A 19,882-nucleotide genomic window follows, 5' to 3' on the forward strand; every position below is an offset into this window, starting at 1 on the left:
CATTTTCCCTAGACTCCTCATCCCGGATCGGATGGTATGAGGGACTGCCGGAGCGCTAGCTCCTTTTCCTGAGGGAGAATTACCAACCCTCGGCGAGTGTCGAGAATCATTCCTAGGAAGGAGATCTTTTAAGTTGGCACAAGGGACGACGACTTCGCATTGACCAACCACCCTAAGCGGGCAAGAGTATCTGGCGTGACGTTGACATTTTCCTTGCATGCCCATATTGAAGGGCCGTTGACCAAGAGGTCGTCCAGATAAGGCAAGATGACTATGCCTCAAGAATGCAGTATGGCCAAGACCACTGCCATAACCTTTGTGAACACTCTGGGAGCCGTGGCTAGCCCGAAAGATAGTGCTACGAACTGAAAATGTAGATCGCTGATGGCGAAGCGTAGAAACCTCTGATGAGGAAAAATGGGAATATGCAGATATGCGTCCTGGATATCTATTGAGGCCAAGTATTCTCCCTGCTCCATGGCCGATATGACTGACCGGAGAGACTCCATCCGGAAATGTCTGATCCTGATGAATTTGTTCAGAAGCTTCAGGTCCAAAAACAGGCCTGACAGACCCGTCCTTTTTGGGAACCGCAAACAGATTGGAATAGAAGCCCTGAGCTCTTTCGTGCTCTGGCACGGGAACAACGACCCCGTTGTGCTGGAGCGCCTCGATAGCTCCTAACAGAGCCCTTGTCTGGGTATCCCCCCCCCCGGGAAGCCGAGAAAGAAAAAAACGTTTGCGGGTATCTGACAAATTCTATTTTGTAACCTGAGGCTACCAACTCCTTTACCCATGCGTCGCGTGCGGCACTGAACCAGACGTGGCGAAACCAGAGTAGTCGGCCGCCCACCTTGCTGGTGTCGTCTGGCAAACGCCTCGAGTCATTTGGCTGACGATCTTTGGGATCTGGATCCCCTCCATCTGGGTTGTTGAGTACGCATTCTCCCCAGTGGGTTGGTTCTATATGAGACCTGCCGCTCCCTATCCTGGTTGGGGCGGCCTGAAGCTGCAGAATTGGCCGCTGTGGACCACCCGGGGTTGCGAAAGGCCCGAAAACGTGCCTGAAAAGGGTGGCGAGAAGGCGGCTTGACCTTCTGTTGAGGGAGAAAACCGCTCTTTCCTCCTGTGAAGTCGGAGATAAGTTGATCTAACTTCTCCCCAAATAGACAGCCGCACTGATAAGGCCGGGAAGTCAAGGACTTCTTGGAAGTAGAATCGGCCCGCCATGTCCTTAACCACAGAGCTCTTCTGATAGAAATTGCGTTAGCGGCAGCAAGTGCCAAGCAATTGGCCGCATCCAAAGATGCATTGATTACGTAGTCTCCGGCCACTGCCATCTGACTCGCGATCTCCAATATCTCTGCAGCTAGATCTTGCTCCTGCGCAACCTTGCTTAATGATTCTGACAATGCGATCATGGCCTTGGCTACCCAAGTTGCTGTGAACGAGGGAGAGAGTGCTGACCCTGACGCCTGATATACTGAGCGAGCTAAGCTCTCCATGAGGTGATCCGTGGGATCCTTAATAGAAGAACCACTAGGTACGGATAACAGAGTTTTAGTGGCTAGGCGCAAAACGTGTGGAGCCACCATCGGAGATTCCGTCCATTTTTTACGGAGGTCCGGAGCAAATGGATACCTTGCTTCGAGTGCCTTTTGACCAGAGAAACGCCTGTCTGGTCGTTCCCTGTGTCGCTGCACTATGTCCGCAAACTCAGGGTGAGAGAAAAAAGAAAAAAAAAAAACTGTGTGCGGCCGCTTCACTCGCTTAAACGCCACCTTATGCCCCGTAGGCACTGCGGGATCATCCTCAATCTCCAAGGTCTGATTGACGGCTTCTATGAGGCTGTCCACTGTTTCACGTGACCCTGGAGTATCCAGGTCAAGGGGCTAGTCTGAGTCGAAATCTGAGGACTGCTCGCTGTCAACCACTGGTGACGGGGAGCGAGAAGCAGAACTTACGGATGCCAAAGCACCGGATGGACTGGGCGACACCGTGTGGATTCTTTTCCCCCGGGTCTGCCTGACATGAGAGCGGCCCCTGCAGGCCGAAGGCTCTAGTGAGGTGGAGGTTCCCTCTAAGGCCGACGAGCCACTGTCCCTGCCTCTATCTGGGGCCTGAAGGGACTCGGTTGCCCTCGTAAGCGACGACATGGACTGTGACAGTGATAGGGCCCACTCCGGGGGATCCGGCACATTGGTCGCGGTCGCAGGGGAGGGCTCCTGGGCGCGTTCGGACTTGCAGGCTTCGCATAATCGCTTGCTCTGCGCCCGCGGAAACACAGCCCGACAAGAGATGCATGCAGCGTAATAAAAGGTGTGCGTATCTGACCGGACTACTGGGGAGGGAGGAGGTAGCACCTCGTTCTTTTCCCGCAGAGTGGCCTCTCGGGCAGCACTTACCCCAGTCCTGTGCCCCCACGAGTTCTTCCTCATCCAAAAATGCGCGCCACAGCTGTGGAGCGGGCCGCAGCAGATGAACCGCTGCGGGGACGGTACTTCCGGCCTTGCGGCCTAGCCGCGCTCCGAAGCCGGGGGTTAAATTTTCTCCCACCGCCGCTCAGACTTGAGAAGCGGGCCGCCGGAAGTGACGCGCGGGCTGGGAGGCGGGACTTCCGGCCGCGGCCTAGCTCCAGCTAAAGCCGCGGCCTCAATTAATCGCCTGCCCGCGACGGGGGGGTAACGGCCGGGGGGGCACACTCCCACGGCACCGAAAATGGCGCTACTCACTGCCAGGGGGCTGCTGCTGTTCACCGGCTAAGGGCTCCAGCCCTCGGATTCCTGCCACAGGAGCCCTCCCAGGCCATCCACCTCTGACGCTCCTCTTCAGCTTCCCTGCTCAGGTATGTGAGGGGGGCCTTGAAAAATAGGACGGTGCAGGCACCCTAGCTCTGTCTAACCCCTTCAGGGGGTGAGGCGAGGGACCGTCCGCCGCCTTGCAGCACCGCAGTCTAAACATTGGTGGAGCAGTGGGGGCCGCACGGACTAGTCTCGTGCCTCTGTACAGCCCGTGATTTCAATACCTAGGGGTGGACAGGGCTAAGTCCGGCATCATGTCCCACGTCACGGGAGAGGATACGTGGAGGGCCACTCACACGTGCTCGCCCGTTGATGGTTTGGGGGAAATTGCACCCTTTCAATAGGATCCGTTGCCCCTGTCTTATCTTCAATGAGAGGAAAAAAAAAAAAGTCTGGGGAAAACGGCCCAGATATGTCCCACGGTGAGGGAGAGGGTACGTGGAGGCGATACTCAACACGTGCTCGCCCGTTGATGGTTTGGGGAGATCGGACCCTTTCAATAGGGTCCGTCGCCCCTGTCTCATCTTCATAGAAAAAAAAAAGAAAAGAAAAACTCTGGAGCAAACCAGATGTGTGTGCCTCCAAAGGACACTAAGCAAAAAACTGATTTCCGTCCGCAATAGGGGCGAGGGTGTATACGGCGGAGGAGGAGCTAGCCTCTTTTTTTCACTTAGTGTCAGTCTCCTAGCAGCAAAAGCATACACCCACAGTATCTGTGTCCCCCAATGAGGCTAAGGAGAAATTCACATATACATTAGCAGCAACAGACTGACTGTGACATTATCTTTTGTAGTGAAGCATCTAATGAGCATGTGCAAAGGTCACTATGAAGAGAGAGGGAGGAAGTGAGCTGTGATATCCTCTATTGTGATAGGTGGATCCTTTGCCATCAGCTGTATGCAGTGGTGTTACCTGTCATTCTCTTGGAGGAGTCTAAAATATCCACTCTGGTCAGTGATAAAATGGCAAGTTTTCTAATGTTTTTTTTCTTCAAACAAGCACAGCACACCCCATACCTGGTTGTCCAAAGTCTGTAGTTGACGCTTTCAGCACATAGTCTATTGGCTGAAGTAGTACACATACAGCGTGCTGGCAGACATCCGGCGGACTGCAAAGAAAACAGAATATACAGTACCAGTCAAAAGTTTGGACACACCTGTTCATGCCATGGTTTCCCTAGTTCTTATTGGAATGTAGACACTGCAGGTTCAGACTGACGGCAGCAAAAACCACAAAGGAACAAATATGGAAACAAGGACTAAAGAATCAGGTGTGAAACAAAACAGCTTATGCGTTGCACCTTAGACAATGAAACTCTCGCCAGGATTGCCACAGGAAAGAAAGACCAAGAATTACCTCTGCTGCAGAGGACAAGTTCATCAGTTACTGGTCTGAAAAAATGTAAATTGACAGCACCTTATAAATGATGCACAGACATCAAGTAGCAGACACATCTCAGCCAATGTACAGAGGAGACTGCAAGAAGCGAGCCTTTATGGTCAAATTGCTGCAAAAAAACCACCACAAAGAAGAAAAAGACCTGTTAGGGCTGAGCAGCACATGGACAGAACATTAGACTAGTGGAAATTTATACTGTGGGTCTGATGAGTGAAGATTTGAGATTTTTAGTACCAACCGTCATCTCTTTACGAGATGCAGAAAAGGGGAGAGGATGGTTTCTACATGTGTGGTGTCCACAATGAAGCATGGAGGGGAGATTTAGTAGAGCAGGGGAATATTTGCTGATGATTTATTCCAAACGCTAGGCACACTTGCTTAGTATGGTGACCACAGCATTCAGTAACGACTTGTCAACCCATCTGGTCCGTACTTAGTGGTGGAATCATTGTTTGTGCTGCAACAGGACAATGACCCAAAACACTCCAGACAAGTGAAGGGTTATGTGACCAAGAAGGAGAGGGATGGAGGCTGTGACCATCCACAATCCCCCAATCTCAACCCAATGGAGATGGTTTCACATGAATTGGACGCAGAATGAAGGCAAAGCAGCAATAAATGCTCAGCAATTCTGCAAACTCCTTCAAGACTGTTGGAAGCCATCCCAGGTGACGACCTGATGAAGCTGCTGGAGACAATGCCAAGGGAGTGTAATGCTGCCATAAGAGTAATAAGGAAGAAAAAGGAATCTACATAATTTGAGTTTATTTCACAAGAGTTTCTTTACACATATGTTAATTAGGTATTCATTATTTTGAGTTGCTGCTAGGAACAGGAAGCCACAAGGTTTTTATACCAAAACAAAAGTGTTTATTTTCTCAGGGTGCACAACACCAAAGATATAACCATGAACATAAAATCCTTAGCCTTGTCCAGCTGCTAAATAAACAATAAATACCCTGGATACTCAGACAAGACTGAACTAGTCCCAGTTCGGTCACACTAAACAGCTATTATCCATAGCAACCAGTGATACTTGCAGTTTGGTGCAGACAACCCTGTGCAGCCTCTTCCCAGAGAGATTCTGGCTTTGTCTCTCTTTAGCTCCTACGCAACCCACTTTGCTCAGCTTCCCACAGCTGACTGACCAGTGAACACAGGGCCTGGTGCTAGTCATAGCTATCCATGTGCATGGAATCAAGATCTGTAGTGCTAGGATTTAACCCTAGCCTGCCTACTAAAATCGGAGTCTTCACCTCCGAGACTTACATCACTGAGGATAGCCACCTTGGTGACACATACCTACCATCCAGGACTTAGCCTCCTTCTATATATACACTTATGAACATTGAGACTTTTCCTTTTTAATTTATCAATTTCAAAGATAGATAGACAGACAGGATAGTTGCAGGGTAAGGGTAATATTAACAACATATTCGAGATGGATAACAGTGATACAAAGAAGTAACTGAGCAATAGGATTACCAGGTATTGGACTTCAAAATACCAAATGCCAGAGACCCTGCCTGGAATGGAGATAGACTTTTCAGTGCCTGCTTCACGGTAATCCAGAGACTGCACCCAGGATTGCAAAGGACTGGAAATCTAGATCAATACATAACACTGTGAACATTCAGCGCTAAAGTGTCACCATCTTTATCCCAAAAATATTTCTTGGCCATCATGAATTGTTAATAGCAGCCTTTACAAACAGTCATAAAGATCCGCTACCCTTCTGTGTATGAGGAACACCAAAAGAATTGGAGTACATGAAACTACCAAAAGAATACTAAAGTACTTAAAATCACAAAGTTCATTAAACTAAATCACATACATAAAACAAGCCATACATATTGGCAACAAGGAGAGGAATAGGTGTGGAGACACACTGGTACAGCAGAGATGAACAAGGACAAAAAAAGTATTCAGGGGTGAGACAGTTCATAAACCATATAAAGAACCATAAGCATTAATACAGTCAATGGGATACAAGAATCACCCAATATGCATATATCTAACTTTCGCACAGATGCCTTCTCAAAAGGGGTGAAAGCTTTTGAGAAAGCATCTACACGAAACACGCGTCAGCGGGCAAGCGAGGAGACGCAAGGACTGTGCCAGCTATGACGAGTAAGCAGGACAGACTGTTAGATATATGCATATTGGGTGATTCTTGTATCCCATTGACTTTATTAATGCTTATGGTTCTTTATATGGTTTATGAACTGTCTCACCCCTGGATACTTTTTTGTCCTTGTTCATCTCCTCTGCTGTACCAGTGTGTCTCCACACCTATTCCTCTCCTTGTTGCCAATATGTATGGCTTGTTATATGTATGTAATTTAGTTTAATAAACTTTGTGATTTTTAGTACTTTAGTATTCTTGTGGTGGTTTCATGTACTCCAATTCTTTTGGTGTTCCTCAATTCTATGGACGTATTCCAGCTATTCATATGAACATTGCATTTATGCACTTATTTTGGGAGCGAGGCTTTGGTCCTCCTCGGCCGTGTTATTGTGCATTGCTTATTGTGACTCTGCTTTTACCCTTCTGCGTATACAGCCCCTATGCTGATCTATAGGTCATTGCGGTCTGATCCTGCAGTCACACTCCTGCCAATCCATCCACTACCTTGGGGCAGGTCGGGAGGAAGTGGGGACAGAGGAATAGCAATGTGATGGCAATATCAGACTACTGAAGATTTGTTGGTAGTCTGTTACCATGGATACACATAGATCTTCATAGGATTATTATAACACCATATCCATATTTTTTACTTACCGGGTCACGGCAAGCAGCAGTTTCTCTAGATGAGCCGTATCATGAATAGGTTTCTGCTTCAGGAGAGAGTTGATCAGTTCTGCTATTGGTGGCCAGATGACTTGGGCCATTGGGTCAGTGCAGTCTCTGAAGATGGCAGACAGAGCTTTTAGTGACCGAGTGACTGATTGGGAAACGCCACAGGTTAGTAGCTTCTTTAAGTGATCAAGGATGCTCAGGGCCGCCACAGGAAGATCTGATACGCGGCCTATGTCTGTAAGACCCGTCAGCTGTACAAATGTGAAAAAAACGTGGGCTATAAGGTCATTGACTGCAGATGCTACAAACAAGCTGGAGTCCCTCAGTAGGTCCAACATGGTCTCTAAAATTCCTGAAGAGGATGAGAATTAAAAAAAAAAAAACACCAAGGTGAAATTTATCAAAAGTTTTACGTATAGCTACAACTTTTTTCGCAAGTTAATTTTTTGAAGTCCTTCCATGGAGTAGAGATTAGTGGGTGCAACGTGATGAATGTATGGGAGAAAGCACCAGATGGAGGGGCGCCATCTATTAGAGGCTCTCCACGCTAACTAAAGTCGATTGCAGACACTGAACTTTGCGGACCAATCAGGTCAGAAAATTGTGGATATTTGGCTCCGTTTGTTTGTGGGTGCAGGAGTTAACAGATCCGTCAATCGTTTCCAAGCACATCTGAGGTCCATGTGAAAAAACAGCTCATATGCACTAGTTCACAGACAGTATAAGGACCGAAATGATAGTAGTCTGAACTTAGCCTAACAGAATCCCCCCATGAGACCCATCTTCTCTACTAAAGACTGTGTCATTCCTCAGTTATTATTCCTGACAATTTATGAATTATGACATTACTTTACGATTGGGTCTTACAATCACCAGTCACCTGGATGGTATGCAGAACACTTGTATACTGTCCTGTCCATGCTTGCAGATTGTATAGGAACAGTGACACTAAATTGTGATTTTATTCATAGATTTCCAATTGGAAAAAAACAGGAACTTTGATAAAAAATATTACAGTGAGTTTTTTTTTCTTTAAATGCAGGTACCTCCTGTCTGCAGAAAACATAATGCTTCTTGGTGCTGTACCATACTGAGCAGGCCTTGTATCCACGCTCTCCTGATGAATGCATCCTTCCATGTACCATTGGTGTAGATACATCCTCCAAACATCTTGGGTATAACATCATCAGACTGGAAAAAAAAATAGAAGTAGAAAAGACAAAGAGTGTCGCACAGAAACAATCTGTGAACTGCCATAACATCAACTCTTTATTCTCAGCTAGCCTACATGCCACTTGTACGAGCCATGTCTTATGAGTCTAATGATGACTTGGGGGATGGCCTGGTAAGAAATAATATGTAAGGCTATATGGAAGTCTATTTGTTAAAAGAAAAAGATCAGACCCTGCACCATATGTATAATGTGTCTCTGTATGGCCATCCTCACATATGTGGTTCTAGATACTGCCAACTGAGAAAGGAATGACATATTCCATTACAAGGCATTACCCCAAAAGTAAGAGTGATCGGTGATAACTGTATGATTGGTGGGGGTCCTATGTTACGTGTGCGAATGGAGCAGTAGTGCGCATGGTGGGATCACCGTTCTGTTCACTTCTATGGAATAGGTAGTACATGTGTGATCCCTGCTATCAAACACAGAGAATGGAACTGTGGTCAAACATGTATACTACTGCTCTAATCATAGGGGGAATGCAGGACCCTGTTGTCGTGCTCTGATCACTGGGATCCCACATTCAGAAATCTTGTGAGCAATGATGATTACCTTCGGGAAAACTCCTTAAAAGACTGCTATTCAGAGAGGACATGTCTCCCCTTGCAGAGAGTGCCAAGCCGGCGTTAGACTTATAGACCCAGGCAATGCCCCTCTGGGAAGTTTAATATGAAAGGAGCCTCTTCAGAAGGAACTTTTGAGCCACCTATTGGATGTAGCCACCATAAAAGTTAATATCGACTCCTTAACCATCCTTTCCACATGACTTAGGTTAGGAAGCCAAACCACAAATTCCATTTGCAGGCACCTGTTTTGGGGCATTGCCCCTCCTTAGTGCAAAGCAGGAGATCTGATTTGGCAGGGTGAAAGGCATCTACGGAGGAATGTTTTTCCTTGTGTGAAATTGCCAAACCAGTATAAGGAGACTTATAGGCCATGCATTGCTCATCTGGGAATTTAAATATGCAAATATTTTCTTCCGAAGGAAGAGAGAAAAGTCCGCTCACCATGAAATATTTAAATCCTCCTTCCTGAGCAGCCAAGACTCCAACCAGTCTCAAAGAAAAGGCAAGGAGGCTGTGGTCTGCTTCTTCTATTCTCAGCACGTGATGGAAGAGTCCTGGAATACATGGATTCTCATTCAACAGGTCCTCGGCAGAAACTTTAAAACAGAAAGAATGCACATAGACATTAACTGTATAATAGCATGTGATATTGAAATTTTATAACAGATATCAATTCTAGAATATAAAAAAAAAAAAAAAATAAAAAAAAAAAAAAAGATAGCAATCCTTTTAATTCAACTTTTCATCTGGTCTCATGCTGCATGTCCAGCCATTGCTAGAAAACCTCAGACACTGGGGTCACATTAAAGGGGTTGTTCCATTAGCAGAACCATCATTCATATCTTCTGTTACAATATATAATGAAAAAGCAGCACAGAAAAAGGTTGAAAAAAGCGGGTGCACGCTTCCAGGCGTATACCAAACCTCAGAACTATCCATCAGAAATGAAAGCAGCACGCCATGGAGTCTTCAATTTGAATGATGATTATTAGCCCATCCTGCTATGTGCTCATACAGTGCGACGTTTCAGGCCAAAAGGGATACAGACCTTTCTCAAGGTCTGTATCCCTTTTTGACGGAAACGTCGCACTGTATGGGCACATAGCAGGATGGGCTAATAATCATCATTCAAATTGAAGACTCTATGGCGTGCTGCTTTCATTTCTGATGGACTGTTATGATATATAGATATTTAAGAGTTAGTAAGCTACACCCTTTATTGCCCAAAGTACAGTCAATGTAGTGAGCTCCTCCTGCTTCAGAAAATTTAGAACACCCATTTAATATGTACATGTCCATGAATTTGTATGGGCATCATGTAACACCACATTTTTCTACAACAACCCCCGTTAGCTTAGACTGTGGAGATCAGCATGAATCGCTGCAGTTTTTGGACAGGCATCAAGCACAGGTGAAGCAGCACTCTAGATCCATGTGCATTACCTGTACCGGCCATGCAGCCATTCATGGTATGATTGCACTGTGAATGAAAAACCGCTATAGGGGTAGGCTTAAAAAATTGCAAACAGGTGACATTGATTTACTAGATAAGTGCAAGTCGCCAATGCTTAAATGCAGCCATAAAGAGATGCCCATTACCTGTCCCCAGAAGGCACTTAAACCAGTCCAGCAGTTTCTCATAGATGGAGTCATCTGTCATAAGCTGCCTGTTGTCAACCAAGACTCCACAGACGTGGGGAAGCAGCTGCGAACACTCCGCGTCCATAGTGACTCCTGCCAAAAATGCAACATATTCTGATTTATATGCGTTGATGGCTCACGCCCTGCAGCTGGCACGTCACAGTTAACCTGTTTGGCACAAAGCATTCCTTTTAAAGGGTGGTCCGGTGGAAACAAGTTATCACTATCCATAATATTGGCGGGGGTCCGATCACTGGGACCGCTACTTCTACCCCCATTACAATGCAGCGGTCGCCTACTGCTCCGTTCATTCCTCATGGCGCTGAGCTCAGCTTTCTCCAACAGCCCCAGAGAATGAACGGTGCAGCGGTGAGACGTGTGATTCGCCACTGCAGGGATAACGTTCCCTGTTCTGCCAATGGGTGCAGGCAGCAGCACTATGGTGGCACCTATGGATCGCATGAAGGGTATCGAGTATGCCCCCAATTTTAGGGCAGGTTGGTGTCATTAGCCTCTTATCTCCCACTATGCACCACTGTAGCCCCGTGCAGGTATGCAGTGCAGGGGCAGTTGCCCGTAGCCGCCAATCAATCTGCATTGGAAAGTAGGAGTTTGACTGGTTGCTATGGGCAACAGCACCCTTTCCCTAATACAGAGGCCTGCCATCCTGAACAATATGGAGGTGTCAGCTCACCACAGCCCTCCCCGCGGTGCGACAGCTAGATATCATGCAAAGCTTCCGAACTGCTACGTGCACAAGATCCGCGAAGTCGCGGTGATATTACGTCATTTTCCAGCCGCATGGGAAACCCGGCGGCCATCTTTAATACGGGCAAAACAGAAGTGCGCATTGAGAAAGAACAGCTTATTGCTGGCAACTGAAGTCGTATTGATAATGAAAAGAGCAGATTAATTTTTAACTACCATGAAAATATATAGATTTTAGTAATAATTTGTGGCAAAAATGACCCGATGCCCAAATCAAACATGGCGTGAGGAGTCACTGACGCCCCTGCTCTCGGAAATGGCTCCGGGTTGTAGAGGAAATGTATTGTCCACTCCTTGGTTTCAGTTGCTAAGGACTCGATGAGAAACCCGGAGCCTCCGGTGACAATCAGGGTTCTTTGTGTTGTTGGATGCGGGGAAGCAGGTGAGAAAAAGGGGGATGTGGTTGTAGAGGTGAATGGAGGAATATAATGCAAGTGCCCAGCACTGCACACTGACACTGTCACTATAAGTGCACAGGTGTCCGCTCTGCTACTTGTATACAATGTAACCCTGCTAAAGATGGCGGCTTGTTATCTCCTCCGTTTCCTGATGGTCGTGGAAATGGTGCAGACCGTGATGCCTCGTGAGAAGCGCCCACAGCATAGTATGGAAATGGCGTCACACTCATGACTGTGTACCTGCCCGCGCCTCTTGGCAACAGCAAAAACAAATAATGCGGCTTTTCTCAAAAGTTGGGTGTATTATGAGCCCCAATTCTCAGTTATCCGCCACATTTCATGGCAAGAGGGGAATTTCGAAAAATGGCGCCTGAGAGTGGACAAGCCGGCAACATTTCCAGTCTAATGATTGTCGGTGTGGTTGTGGCATAATATGACTACGACACGACCATTGCCAGAAATCCAAACCTGCAGGGCAGGAGCCGCACACCACGTCGCCAGCTTAGGCTGTGTTCACATAGAGATTTTTGGAGTTCAAAAGCAGAAAACGTGCATTTTGGGATTTTTTTTTTTTGCAGCATTTTAATTGGGCAATGTCTAATTTGTAATGTTTTCCATCACAATCCTGGACAGACATCTGACTGGGATGATTTAGCGAATCCTGCTTTGAGCAGGGGTTGGACCAGATGGCCCAGGAGGTCCCTTCCAACTCTACGATTCTATGACAATCCGCTTCAAAGAAAGTGACCTGCACTTTCCTTTCTCCTCAAGAGGCATTTTTCATAACCTCTACAGGTAGGAAAAAGAAAAAAAAAACTTGTGAACAGCAAAGTGGATTTCCCATAGAAATGAATTGGGAGATTTTTCTGAAGCATTTTTTCAGGAGGATTTTTGAGAGTTTCTGCTCAAAAAATGCTGACAATAACTTAGTGTGTACATCGCTTCAGACCACAAAGTACAGGTTATATCGCACGCATCAGTTGTATGTGTGCGCGTGCTATTCAGGTCCGGGTCGAGGGACAGGCACCCTCCTCCCATAGTGACGTCACTTCAGGAAAAAGATCGCCTCGAAAAAACATGGCCAGTCCGCCTTTGTCTTAAAGTGAGCTGGTCACCGGATCACGCTATTTACTGGCAGATATAGGGTTAATCTGGTTAATAGCTTTATTTAGGTGCCCAGCGACTATACTAATATTGCGGCCTATTTTTCCCTTCCGGGGTCCGCCGGCTTTTAGTCGGGGGGTATGCCAGAGCGGCTTCACAGCCCTGCTACATCTGTAGTACATTTCATGAAGGCATGAAGCCCATCATCCAGGGGACGGATGCATTTACACTTCATGATTATCAGAACTGAGCCTATGAATGATCACCCGACGAATCCATAATACTGGTTTTCTTCTGTCACAGCGCTGTGGTTCGTTGGGCGCAGTGAGCCATGTCTTGGCTGTCCAGTGAGAATGGGACTGAAGCTGAGGAACTTGAAGACGTGGTGAGTTATCAGCCGCAGAGATGACACTTTTCTACTATCTTTATCATTTTTATTATTTTTAGGGGAAATGAAGAATTAAAGGGAACCCGTCAGGTTGCTTTTCAGCTCCCAACCCTCCATCACAGCCATAACGTCATACACATCTACTTTTTAAAGCGGGGATTAGTAGCCCAAACAGAGGGACAAATTTGATTTAAAAAAATGACAAAGTTTAAAGGGTTAGATGCCATCATCCACAGGATAGGTGATAACTTCTGGATCAGTGAGGGTCTGACAACTGTGGCTCTCACCGCTCCCAAAATGGGACGGCGTCATGTCTGCACATAAGCTACACTTCTCCATCGACTGTCCATGGGACTACTGAAACTTGCCGAGCGCTTCTGTTTCTGCCAGTCCCATACACAATGAATTAATAATCCAGCACCTACCCCCTGGTTTCCTTGCAACAGTCGAAAGTACGTGTTCTTCCACGGTCTTGTTAACCCTTTGGATGTCGTTTGTGGCCACGTGCCTCTGTATGCAAACATCTACACAATGTCCGGTTGTCTGCCCACCAAGTATTCACATAATATCTGCTTTCTGCCCTCCAGGGTAACATTTACATAGATTCTGTATATGATGACCACAGGGGCTACTTATTTGTCCTGCCTAATGAGACTCCTTCACAGTATTTGCATGTTTTACCCACCAGGGCAACATCTGTGTTGGGTCTTTGTGTTCTGGCTACGAAAGTAACATCTGCATCCAACTTGTCGGTTTTGCCAACTAGGGCAATACCCATACAGATCTATTATTTTCTGCCCAATGGGCCCTGCCTGCATAGATTCTATAAAGTCTGTCCACAAGAGCAACATCTGCATAGTTTCTGTATGTTTGGGCGATTAGAGCAAGACTTGCAGAAATCCTGTACATCCTGCCTATTAAATTCTACCATATGAGACACCATGTGCACAGAGCCTGTAAGTCCGCGCGGAAACGCCAGCACAAAATCTGCCGTACAGTTCCATAGATATGGGCTTCTTTAATTCAGCGCTAATTATTAATGTTTTAACCTAAGAGGTGTGGATTACAGGGTAATAATGCAGAGCAGACAAAGCCACACCCCCGAGGATCCTGTGAGGCACACCCTATAGGATCCCATCGACAACGCCCCATGGGTAAAGTCCATAAAAATTAGCACTAAAATTTCCTTTTCTGATGTTTTGAACATTTTACTTCTTTCTAGTATCATGAATTGTCCCTACTGGACGATGATGCCGTGTCTGCGATCACGTATGAATCTGACACAGATAAGGTAAGGAGAGCGTGATGTTGGATAATATAGAACCGTGTTATCTGTACACATACGCCAACAGGGGTCATGAATGAATGCTACATGTCACGTGGTTGGTGACGGCTACAGAATTCATCACTAGAAGGCGGACGCTATGCCTAGACGTAGAATTACAGCCATAGTACAACATATAGAAATGTGGCCGCATTCTTGCATCGCTCAACTGTCTCATAGGTTGCATTTATTGAACCAGGTCTGCTGCATCAAGATCCTTTATTAAGCTGTTTTTTTCCTTTGTGTTTTTTTTTTATAAACAGTGTTTTTATTTTTTTTATGTAATGGAAATAGAACATTTCTCGTTTCCTGATACTAAACAGTTATAATGATTTTTTTTCTTTAGAAAATGAAAAAGAAGAAATCCAGTAAACCACCCAGGTCACAGAGTAAGTGTCGTCTTGTGTACGTACACATAACTAATTCATAACAAAGAAAGTAAAACCTATGCATTATAGGGGTTATCCGGCCTTAGGCTACAAGTCTGCAATCACTGTATGTGACTGTAGACTTGTGAATTCTCACATCACGCACACTGTGAGGATTCTCTGGGTCTGGGAGTGGGCAGTCATGTGACAACAGTCTGCCATTTGTTTACTTCCGGCCATATTCCAACTAGACTTGTCGAGCCTCGCTCAATACCCTTATTAAGATAAGCCGGGCAAGTTTAGTAGGCATGTGACTGCATGTATGCAAGTCACATACTTGTGGTCTCACGGCTAGTGCCAGCACTGGAGAATCCTTACAGCGTGCGATGCACATAATGTGAGGATTTACAAGTTTTTAGTCACATAGAGTGACTGCAGACTTGTAGCCAAAGGCCGGGCAATCCCTTTAAAGGGATATTCTAGTGTCTAAAAACTATACCCTATGCACTGGGTAGGTGATTATTATATTAGTGTAGGAGACCAACCGAAAGCTGGAGTGTGGGATACATGTCACTTGTTCTCACCTGACCACAGCAAGATGATAAACGGGCAGGTGGTCTCGCAGGTGTCTGCTCAAAATCTGTGAGGGTGAATATGGAAGCCTTTTGGTTGTCTTTATAAGCTCTGTGCATGTGTGACCCACTGCTCCATTCAACTCTGGGCCACAGGTTTGCAGTAAAGGGAGAACTGAAGCATAAACCCGTTATGGCGATCAGTTTGGGTCCCAACAGTGGTGTACATGTAAATCAAATAATATAGGTGATTACTTTTGTTCTATAGACTACCCCTTTAAAGAAACAATCTTCCTCCCATCAAAGATTTTATCCTCGTAATATATTACAGTCATTATATGATATAGCACTGTCTACTTACAGTTGCTCATTTTGCCTTTCTACCCAGTTTAATTCTTCTTTTTTTCATTAGGTCTATGACATCATGTGATTAATAACTAACTGACTAGATGAATCCTTCTAAGCTCTATGTAGAAACAGGAGGTCAATTTTCTCAGTATGATTTGTCAGTCCCTGCAAAACTCCCCTGGTAGGGGGAAGAGGGAGCAGCTGGGTCAGGAGATGAAGTGGGGAATGATTTCTGTAGGGACAAGAGACTTCCTGTTTCTACATAAAGCAGAAAAAAGAAGAAAGGCAAAATGAGCAATTGTAAGTACACAGTGCTGTATAATAGGATGATTGCAATATATTAAGAGGATATAAACATTGATGTGAGGAGGAGGGCTTCTTTATGTGAAGATTTAAAACGATTGTCCAGTTTAATGTTGTTAACCCTTGAGAGTGGAGAGTTGCTGCTGCCATTTTGGAGGACATGTCCTGTTCGGCATTATACACACCGCCCCATGGTCTGACTGGGCACAATGTGATGCTCATCTTCCCCTGTGGTGGCGCTGCAGGTAACTTAATTTCACGCCAGATTTCCTTCCCAATCGCTGGTGTCCGCGCAGGGGGACACTTTACGATCTGCTTCTTGTCTAACGAGTTTTGATTGTCCAAAATGTCGAAGCTCTTTTTTTAATAATGAATTAAATTATTTCCTCTTCTATTGTTGCAGATTCTCCTTATCTCTCCAGCGCAAATCTAAACCCCAGAAAAGCCCCCGTATGGAGATCTCTAAGAGGGACGGGACAGATGCACCCGGAGAACCCAATGATGAAAGCACCGAGGCAGCTGTGGCTAGCCTCCCTGAAACAAGGCAATGGTAACGCTCCGACTTTGTTCTTCTGTAAAACCCAAAGCATTCATTAAAATGGAATCAAGCACAGAATAATCAGTGTCGCCCGTGTCATTTCTAGCTTGGTGACCTGAGATTTATATCTTTTGAGGGGGTTAGAAATTCTGCTGTCATGAATGAATATGAATAGTCTCGTTTATGCGAATGTCTTCATGGTAAATGGGGGTCATCGCCTCCTCCATAAAGTGGCCATTATCATTGACTACTCAGATCTATATAATTTAACATGTCCCAATAAAACATTATGGAGAAAGCATTGTCCAAGACTGATATTGATGATTTATCTTTAGTCCATCAATATCAGATCAGTGGGTGTCTAACACTTGCCAATCCCACCCAGCAGCCATTCCCAACCAGCAGCCATTCCCAACCGTCCCCACTCATCAGTTATTCCTGTAATGCTAGGGGGTACCAAGTTAGAGAGTGGACCCTCTGGATCGCGGATCCGGAGCCCCAGGGTCGAGCACACCAGGTGAAGACCGACCCCTATACAGGGATCGTTTGGGGCAGGACCACAGAGGACGGAGGCGCGACAGCCGGAACCAAGAGGGACGGCTCCACGGACAGAAGGAGGGGGAAGGCAGTGGTAAGTGGGACGAGCAGGGACCAGAGGAACAGGACTGGACCAAAACGGAAGGCAGGCACGTGGGAAGACCTAGGCGGGCAGAAGGCGGAGGACGGCACCGGGGATGGAAGACAGTGCGCAAGCAGGCTGGGAGGGAAGGAAGCAGGAGACAGGGAGCATAAGGCGGAAACGCGGATAAGCTACAGTAGAACTGTAGAGGCCAGAAGGTGCAGGAAAACTACACGATCATCAGGCGTCCTCCTAACTGCGAGGACGCCTGAAGTACAGCAAGCCCAGGATGTGCGTCACCCAACCCCGCCCTCGGCGCCGCCCATTGCAGGGAAGACCAAGGCCGGCTCTCAGCGCCGCCCACCATGGGAGAGAGGAAGACGGCGGCGAGCGCGAGCCGGGGGGCGGGAAGCAGGAGCAGATTTGAAGAGGAACTGACGGCGGGCGCGTGGCCGGGCGGGAGCGCGCAGGTGAGGGGATGCCGCAGCGGCCGCCGCAGCAAAAGGGGCATCGGCGGGGATAACCGCCGATGTCACAGTACCCCTCCCCTTACGGCGTCCCTTTGCGAGATTGGCCAAAAACTTTTTTAGAATGCGAGGGGCGTTGATATTCTCCCGAGGCTCCCAGGACCTCTCCTCGGGACCAAAACCCACCCAATCGATAAGAAAAAGGGTCTTACCCCGGGCTTTTTTCATAGCCAAGATGTCCTTGACCTCGAAGACGTTATCAGAGATGGCAGGAGAAGGAGGGACGATGGGAACCGGTTGGAACCGATTCAGGACTACGGGTTTCAGGAGCGAGACATGGAAGGCGTTGGGCACCCGGAGCGAAGCAGGCAACCTCGGTTTGTAAGCCACGGCATTAATACGTCCAATCACCTCAAACGGTCCAATGTACCGAGGACTCAGTTTGTAAGAGGGAACTCTCAGACGGATATGTCGAGTTGAAAGCCAGACCTTGTCACCAGGATGGTACGGGGGTACGTCCTTCCGTCTCTTGTCTGCGTGCTTCTTGATTCGGTTGTTGGCACTTTTGAGCGCATCCCTGGTCTCTCTCCAAATCTGCGAGAATTCTTTAGCAAGAGAATCGGCTGCGGGTACCTTGGTAGAGGTAGAAAAAGGTAACGGAATACTTGGGTTTTGACCGGTTACCACAAAAAAAGGTGACCTGGTGGTAGATTCACTGGGATGATTATTGTGCGAGAATTCAGCCCAAGGTAAAAGCGCAACCCAGTCGTCTTGATGAGCGTTGGTGAAGTGACGTAGGAAGGTGGTTAACCCCTGATTAATTCGTTCCACTTGCCCGTTGGTCTGAGGATGATATGCGGAGGAAAAGTCGAGAGATGTACCCATAAGCCGGCAGAGTGCCCTCCAGAAGCGGGAGGTGAACTGGACCCCCCGATCCGACAGAATCCGCTGAGGAAGACCATGCAGCCTGAAGACCTGGTGGATGAAGATCTCAGCCAACTTCGGAGCGGACGGTAGTCCCGATAAGGGAATAAAATGGGCCATCTTAGAAAAGCGATCTGCCACGACTAAGATGGTGGTACATCCGGCCGAGCGGGGCAAATCGGTCACAAAGTCCATGGCGATCTGTTGCCAGGGGGCTTCAGGAACTGGCAAAGGGTGAAGAAGACCGGCGGGCAAAGTCCTAGCCACCTTATTCTGGGCACAGATTGTGCAAGAGGCCACGTAGTCCATCACATCCTGGCGAAGCGTGGGCCACCAATAATACCGGGAAAGCAGGAAGAGAGTCTTCTTGGTCCCAACGTGTCCAGCAATTTTGGAGGAATGTCCCCAGCACAACACCTCTATACGTTTGCCTGGAGGGACGAAGGTCTTACCGGGCGGAGGGATGGCAAAGTTCACAGGAGCCACAGTGATCATCCTGGAAGGCTCGATGATACAGGATGGGATTTCGTCCTTCTCTGAAGACTGCAACGACCTGGAAAGGGCATCGGCCTTGATGTTCCTATTGCCTGGTCGGAAGTGAAGTTGGAAGTCAAAGCGGGAAAAAAACAGGGCCCACCTGGCTTGCCGGGCATTGAGCCTTTGGGCGGATTGCAGATAGGCCAGGTTTTTGTGGTCTGTGAGGATGGTAAAGGGATGTACAGCTCCTTCGAGTAAATACCGCCATTCAATCAAGGCCATCTTAATGGCCAGTAATTCACGGTCTCCAATGGAGTAGTTGCACTCCGCCGGTGAAAAGACTTTAGAGAAGAAACCGCATGGCACCAGCCGTCCGGACGAAGCCTGCTGGGACAAGACCGCCCCCGCTCCAGTGGAGGAGGCATCCACTTCCAGGACAAAGGGTCTGCTGGCCACGGGCCGATGCAAAATGGGTGCTGAGGCAAAAGAACGTTTCAGAGTTTGGAAAGCTTTTTCCGCTTCAGGAGACCAGCTGTTGGGCTTCGTTCCTTTACGGGTCAGGTCCGTGATGGGTTTGGTAACCGTGGAAAAGTGAGGCACAAACTGACGGTAATAGTTTGCGAACCCAAGAAACCGCTGGATGGCCTTAATCCCCACAGGACGAGGCCACTTGAGTACCGCACCGAGTTTTTCGGGATCCATGCTAGACCGGAGTCGGAGACGACATATCCCAAGAAGGGTAGTGACGACTGCTCAAAAAGGCATTTCTCGATCTTGGCGTAGAGTTGGTTCTCTCGGAGACGATGCAAGACCAAGCGTACACTTCTGCGATGAGAAGGCAGAT

The 19,882-nt window shown here is 47.3% G+C and overlaps 2 protein-coding genes across 7 annotated transcripts in view; one reads left to right on the forward strand and one right to left on the reverse strand.

Moving 5' to 3' along the window:
• Window positions 1-11,284, reverse strand: part of BRAT1 (BRCA1 associated ATM activator 1) — a 71,560-nt gene extending 60,276 nt beyond the window's left edge. Inside the window, exons 1-7 of one of the 2 annotated variants that reach the window (XM_073553720.1) lie at window positions 11,135-11,284; window positions 10,399-10,533; window positions 9,241-9,395; window positions 8,046-8,190; window positions 6,982-7,351; window positions 5,685-5,804; window positions 3,818-3,909 (exon numbers count right to left, since the gene is read on the reverse strand). In XM_073553720.1, the coding sequence (XP_073409821.1) occupies window positions 3,818-3,909; window positions 5,685-5,804; window positions 6,982-7,351; window positions 8,046-8,190; window positions 9,241-9,395; window positions 10,399-10,525 (1,009 nt within the window). In that variant the 5' untranslated portion in view covers window positions 10,526-10,533; window positions 11,135-11,284. Of the gene's footprint in view, window positions 1-3,817; window positions 3,910-5,684; window positions 5,805-6,981; window positions 7,352-8,045; window positions 8,191-9,240; window positions 9,396-10,398; window positions 10,609-11,134 lie in introns of both variants that reach the window. The other variant, XM_073553721.1, reaches the window with a different exon arrangement.
• Window positions 11,285-11,405: 121 nt separating this feature from the next.
• Window positions 11,406-19,882, forward strand: part of IQCE (IQ motif containing E) — a 60,550-nt gene continuing 52,073 nt past the window's right edge. For all 5 annotated transcript variants that reach the window (XR_012221994.1, XM_073553722.1, XM_073553723.1 and 2 more), the window contains exons 1-5: window positions 11,406-11,590; window positions 13,014-13,095; window positions 14,321-14,389; window positions 14,769-14,811; window positions 16,417-16,563. Coding sequence is in view for 4 of the 5 variants with exons in the window: in XM_073553722.1 (XP_073409823.1) it covers window positions 13,042-13,095; window positions 14,321-14,389; window positions 14,769-14,811; window positions 16,417-16,563 (313 nt within the window). In the remaining variant the exon portion in view is untranslated. The remainder of the gene's footprint in view (window positions 11,591-13,013; window positions 13,096-14,320; window positions 14,390-14,768; window positions 14,812-16,416; window positions 16,564-19,882) is intronic.

Source organism: Dendrobates tinctorius, unplaced genomic scaffold, assembly GCF_039654945.1.
Source record: "Dendrobates tinctorius isolate UK_male_01 unplaced genomic scaffold, ASM3965494v1 ptg000202l, whole genome shotgun sequence".
Classification (NCBI taxonomy): domain Eukaryota; kingdom Metazoa; phylum Chordata; class Amphibia; order Anura; family Dendrobatidae; genus Dendrobates; species Dendrobates tinctorius.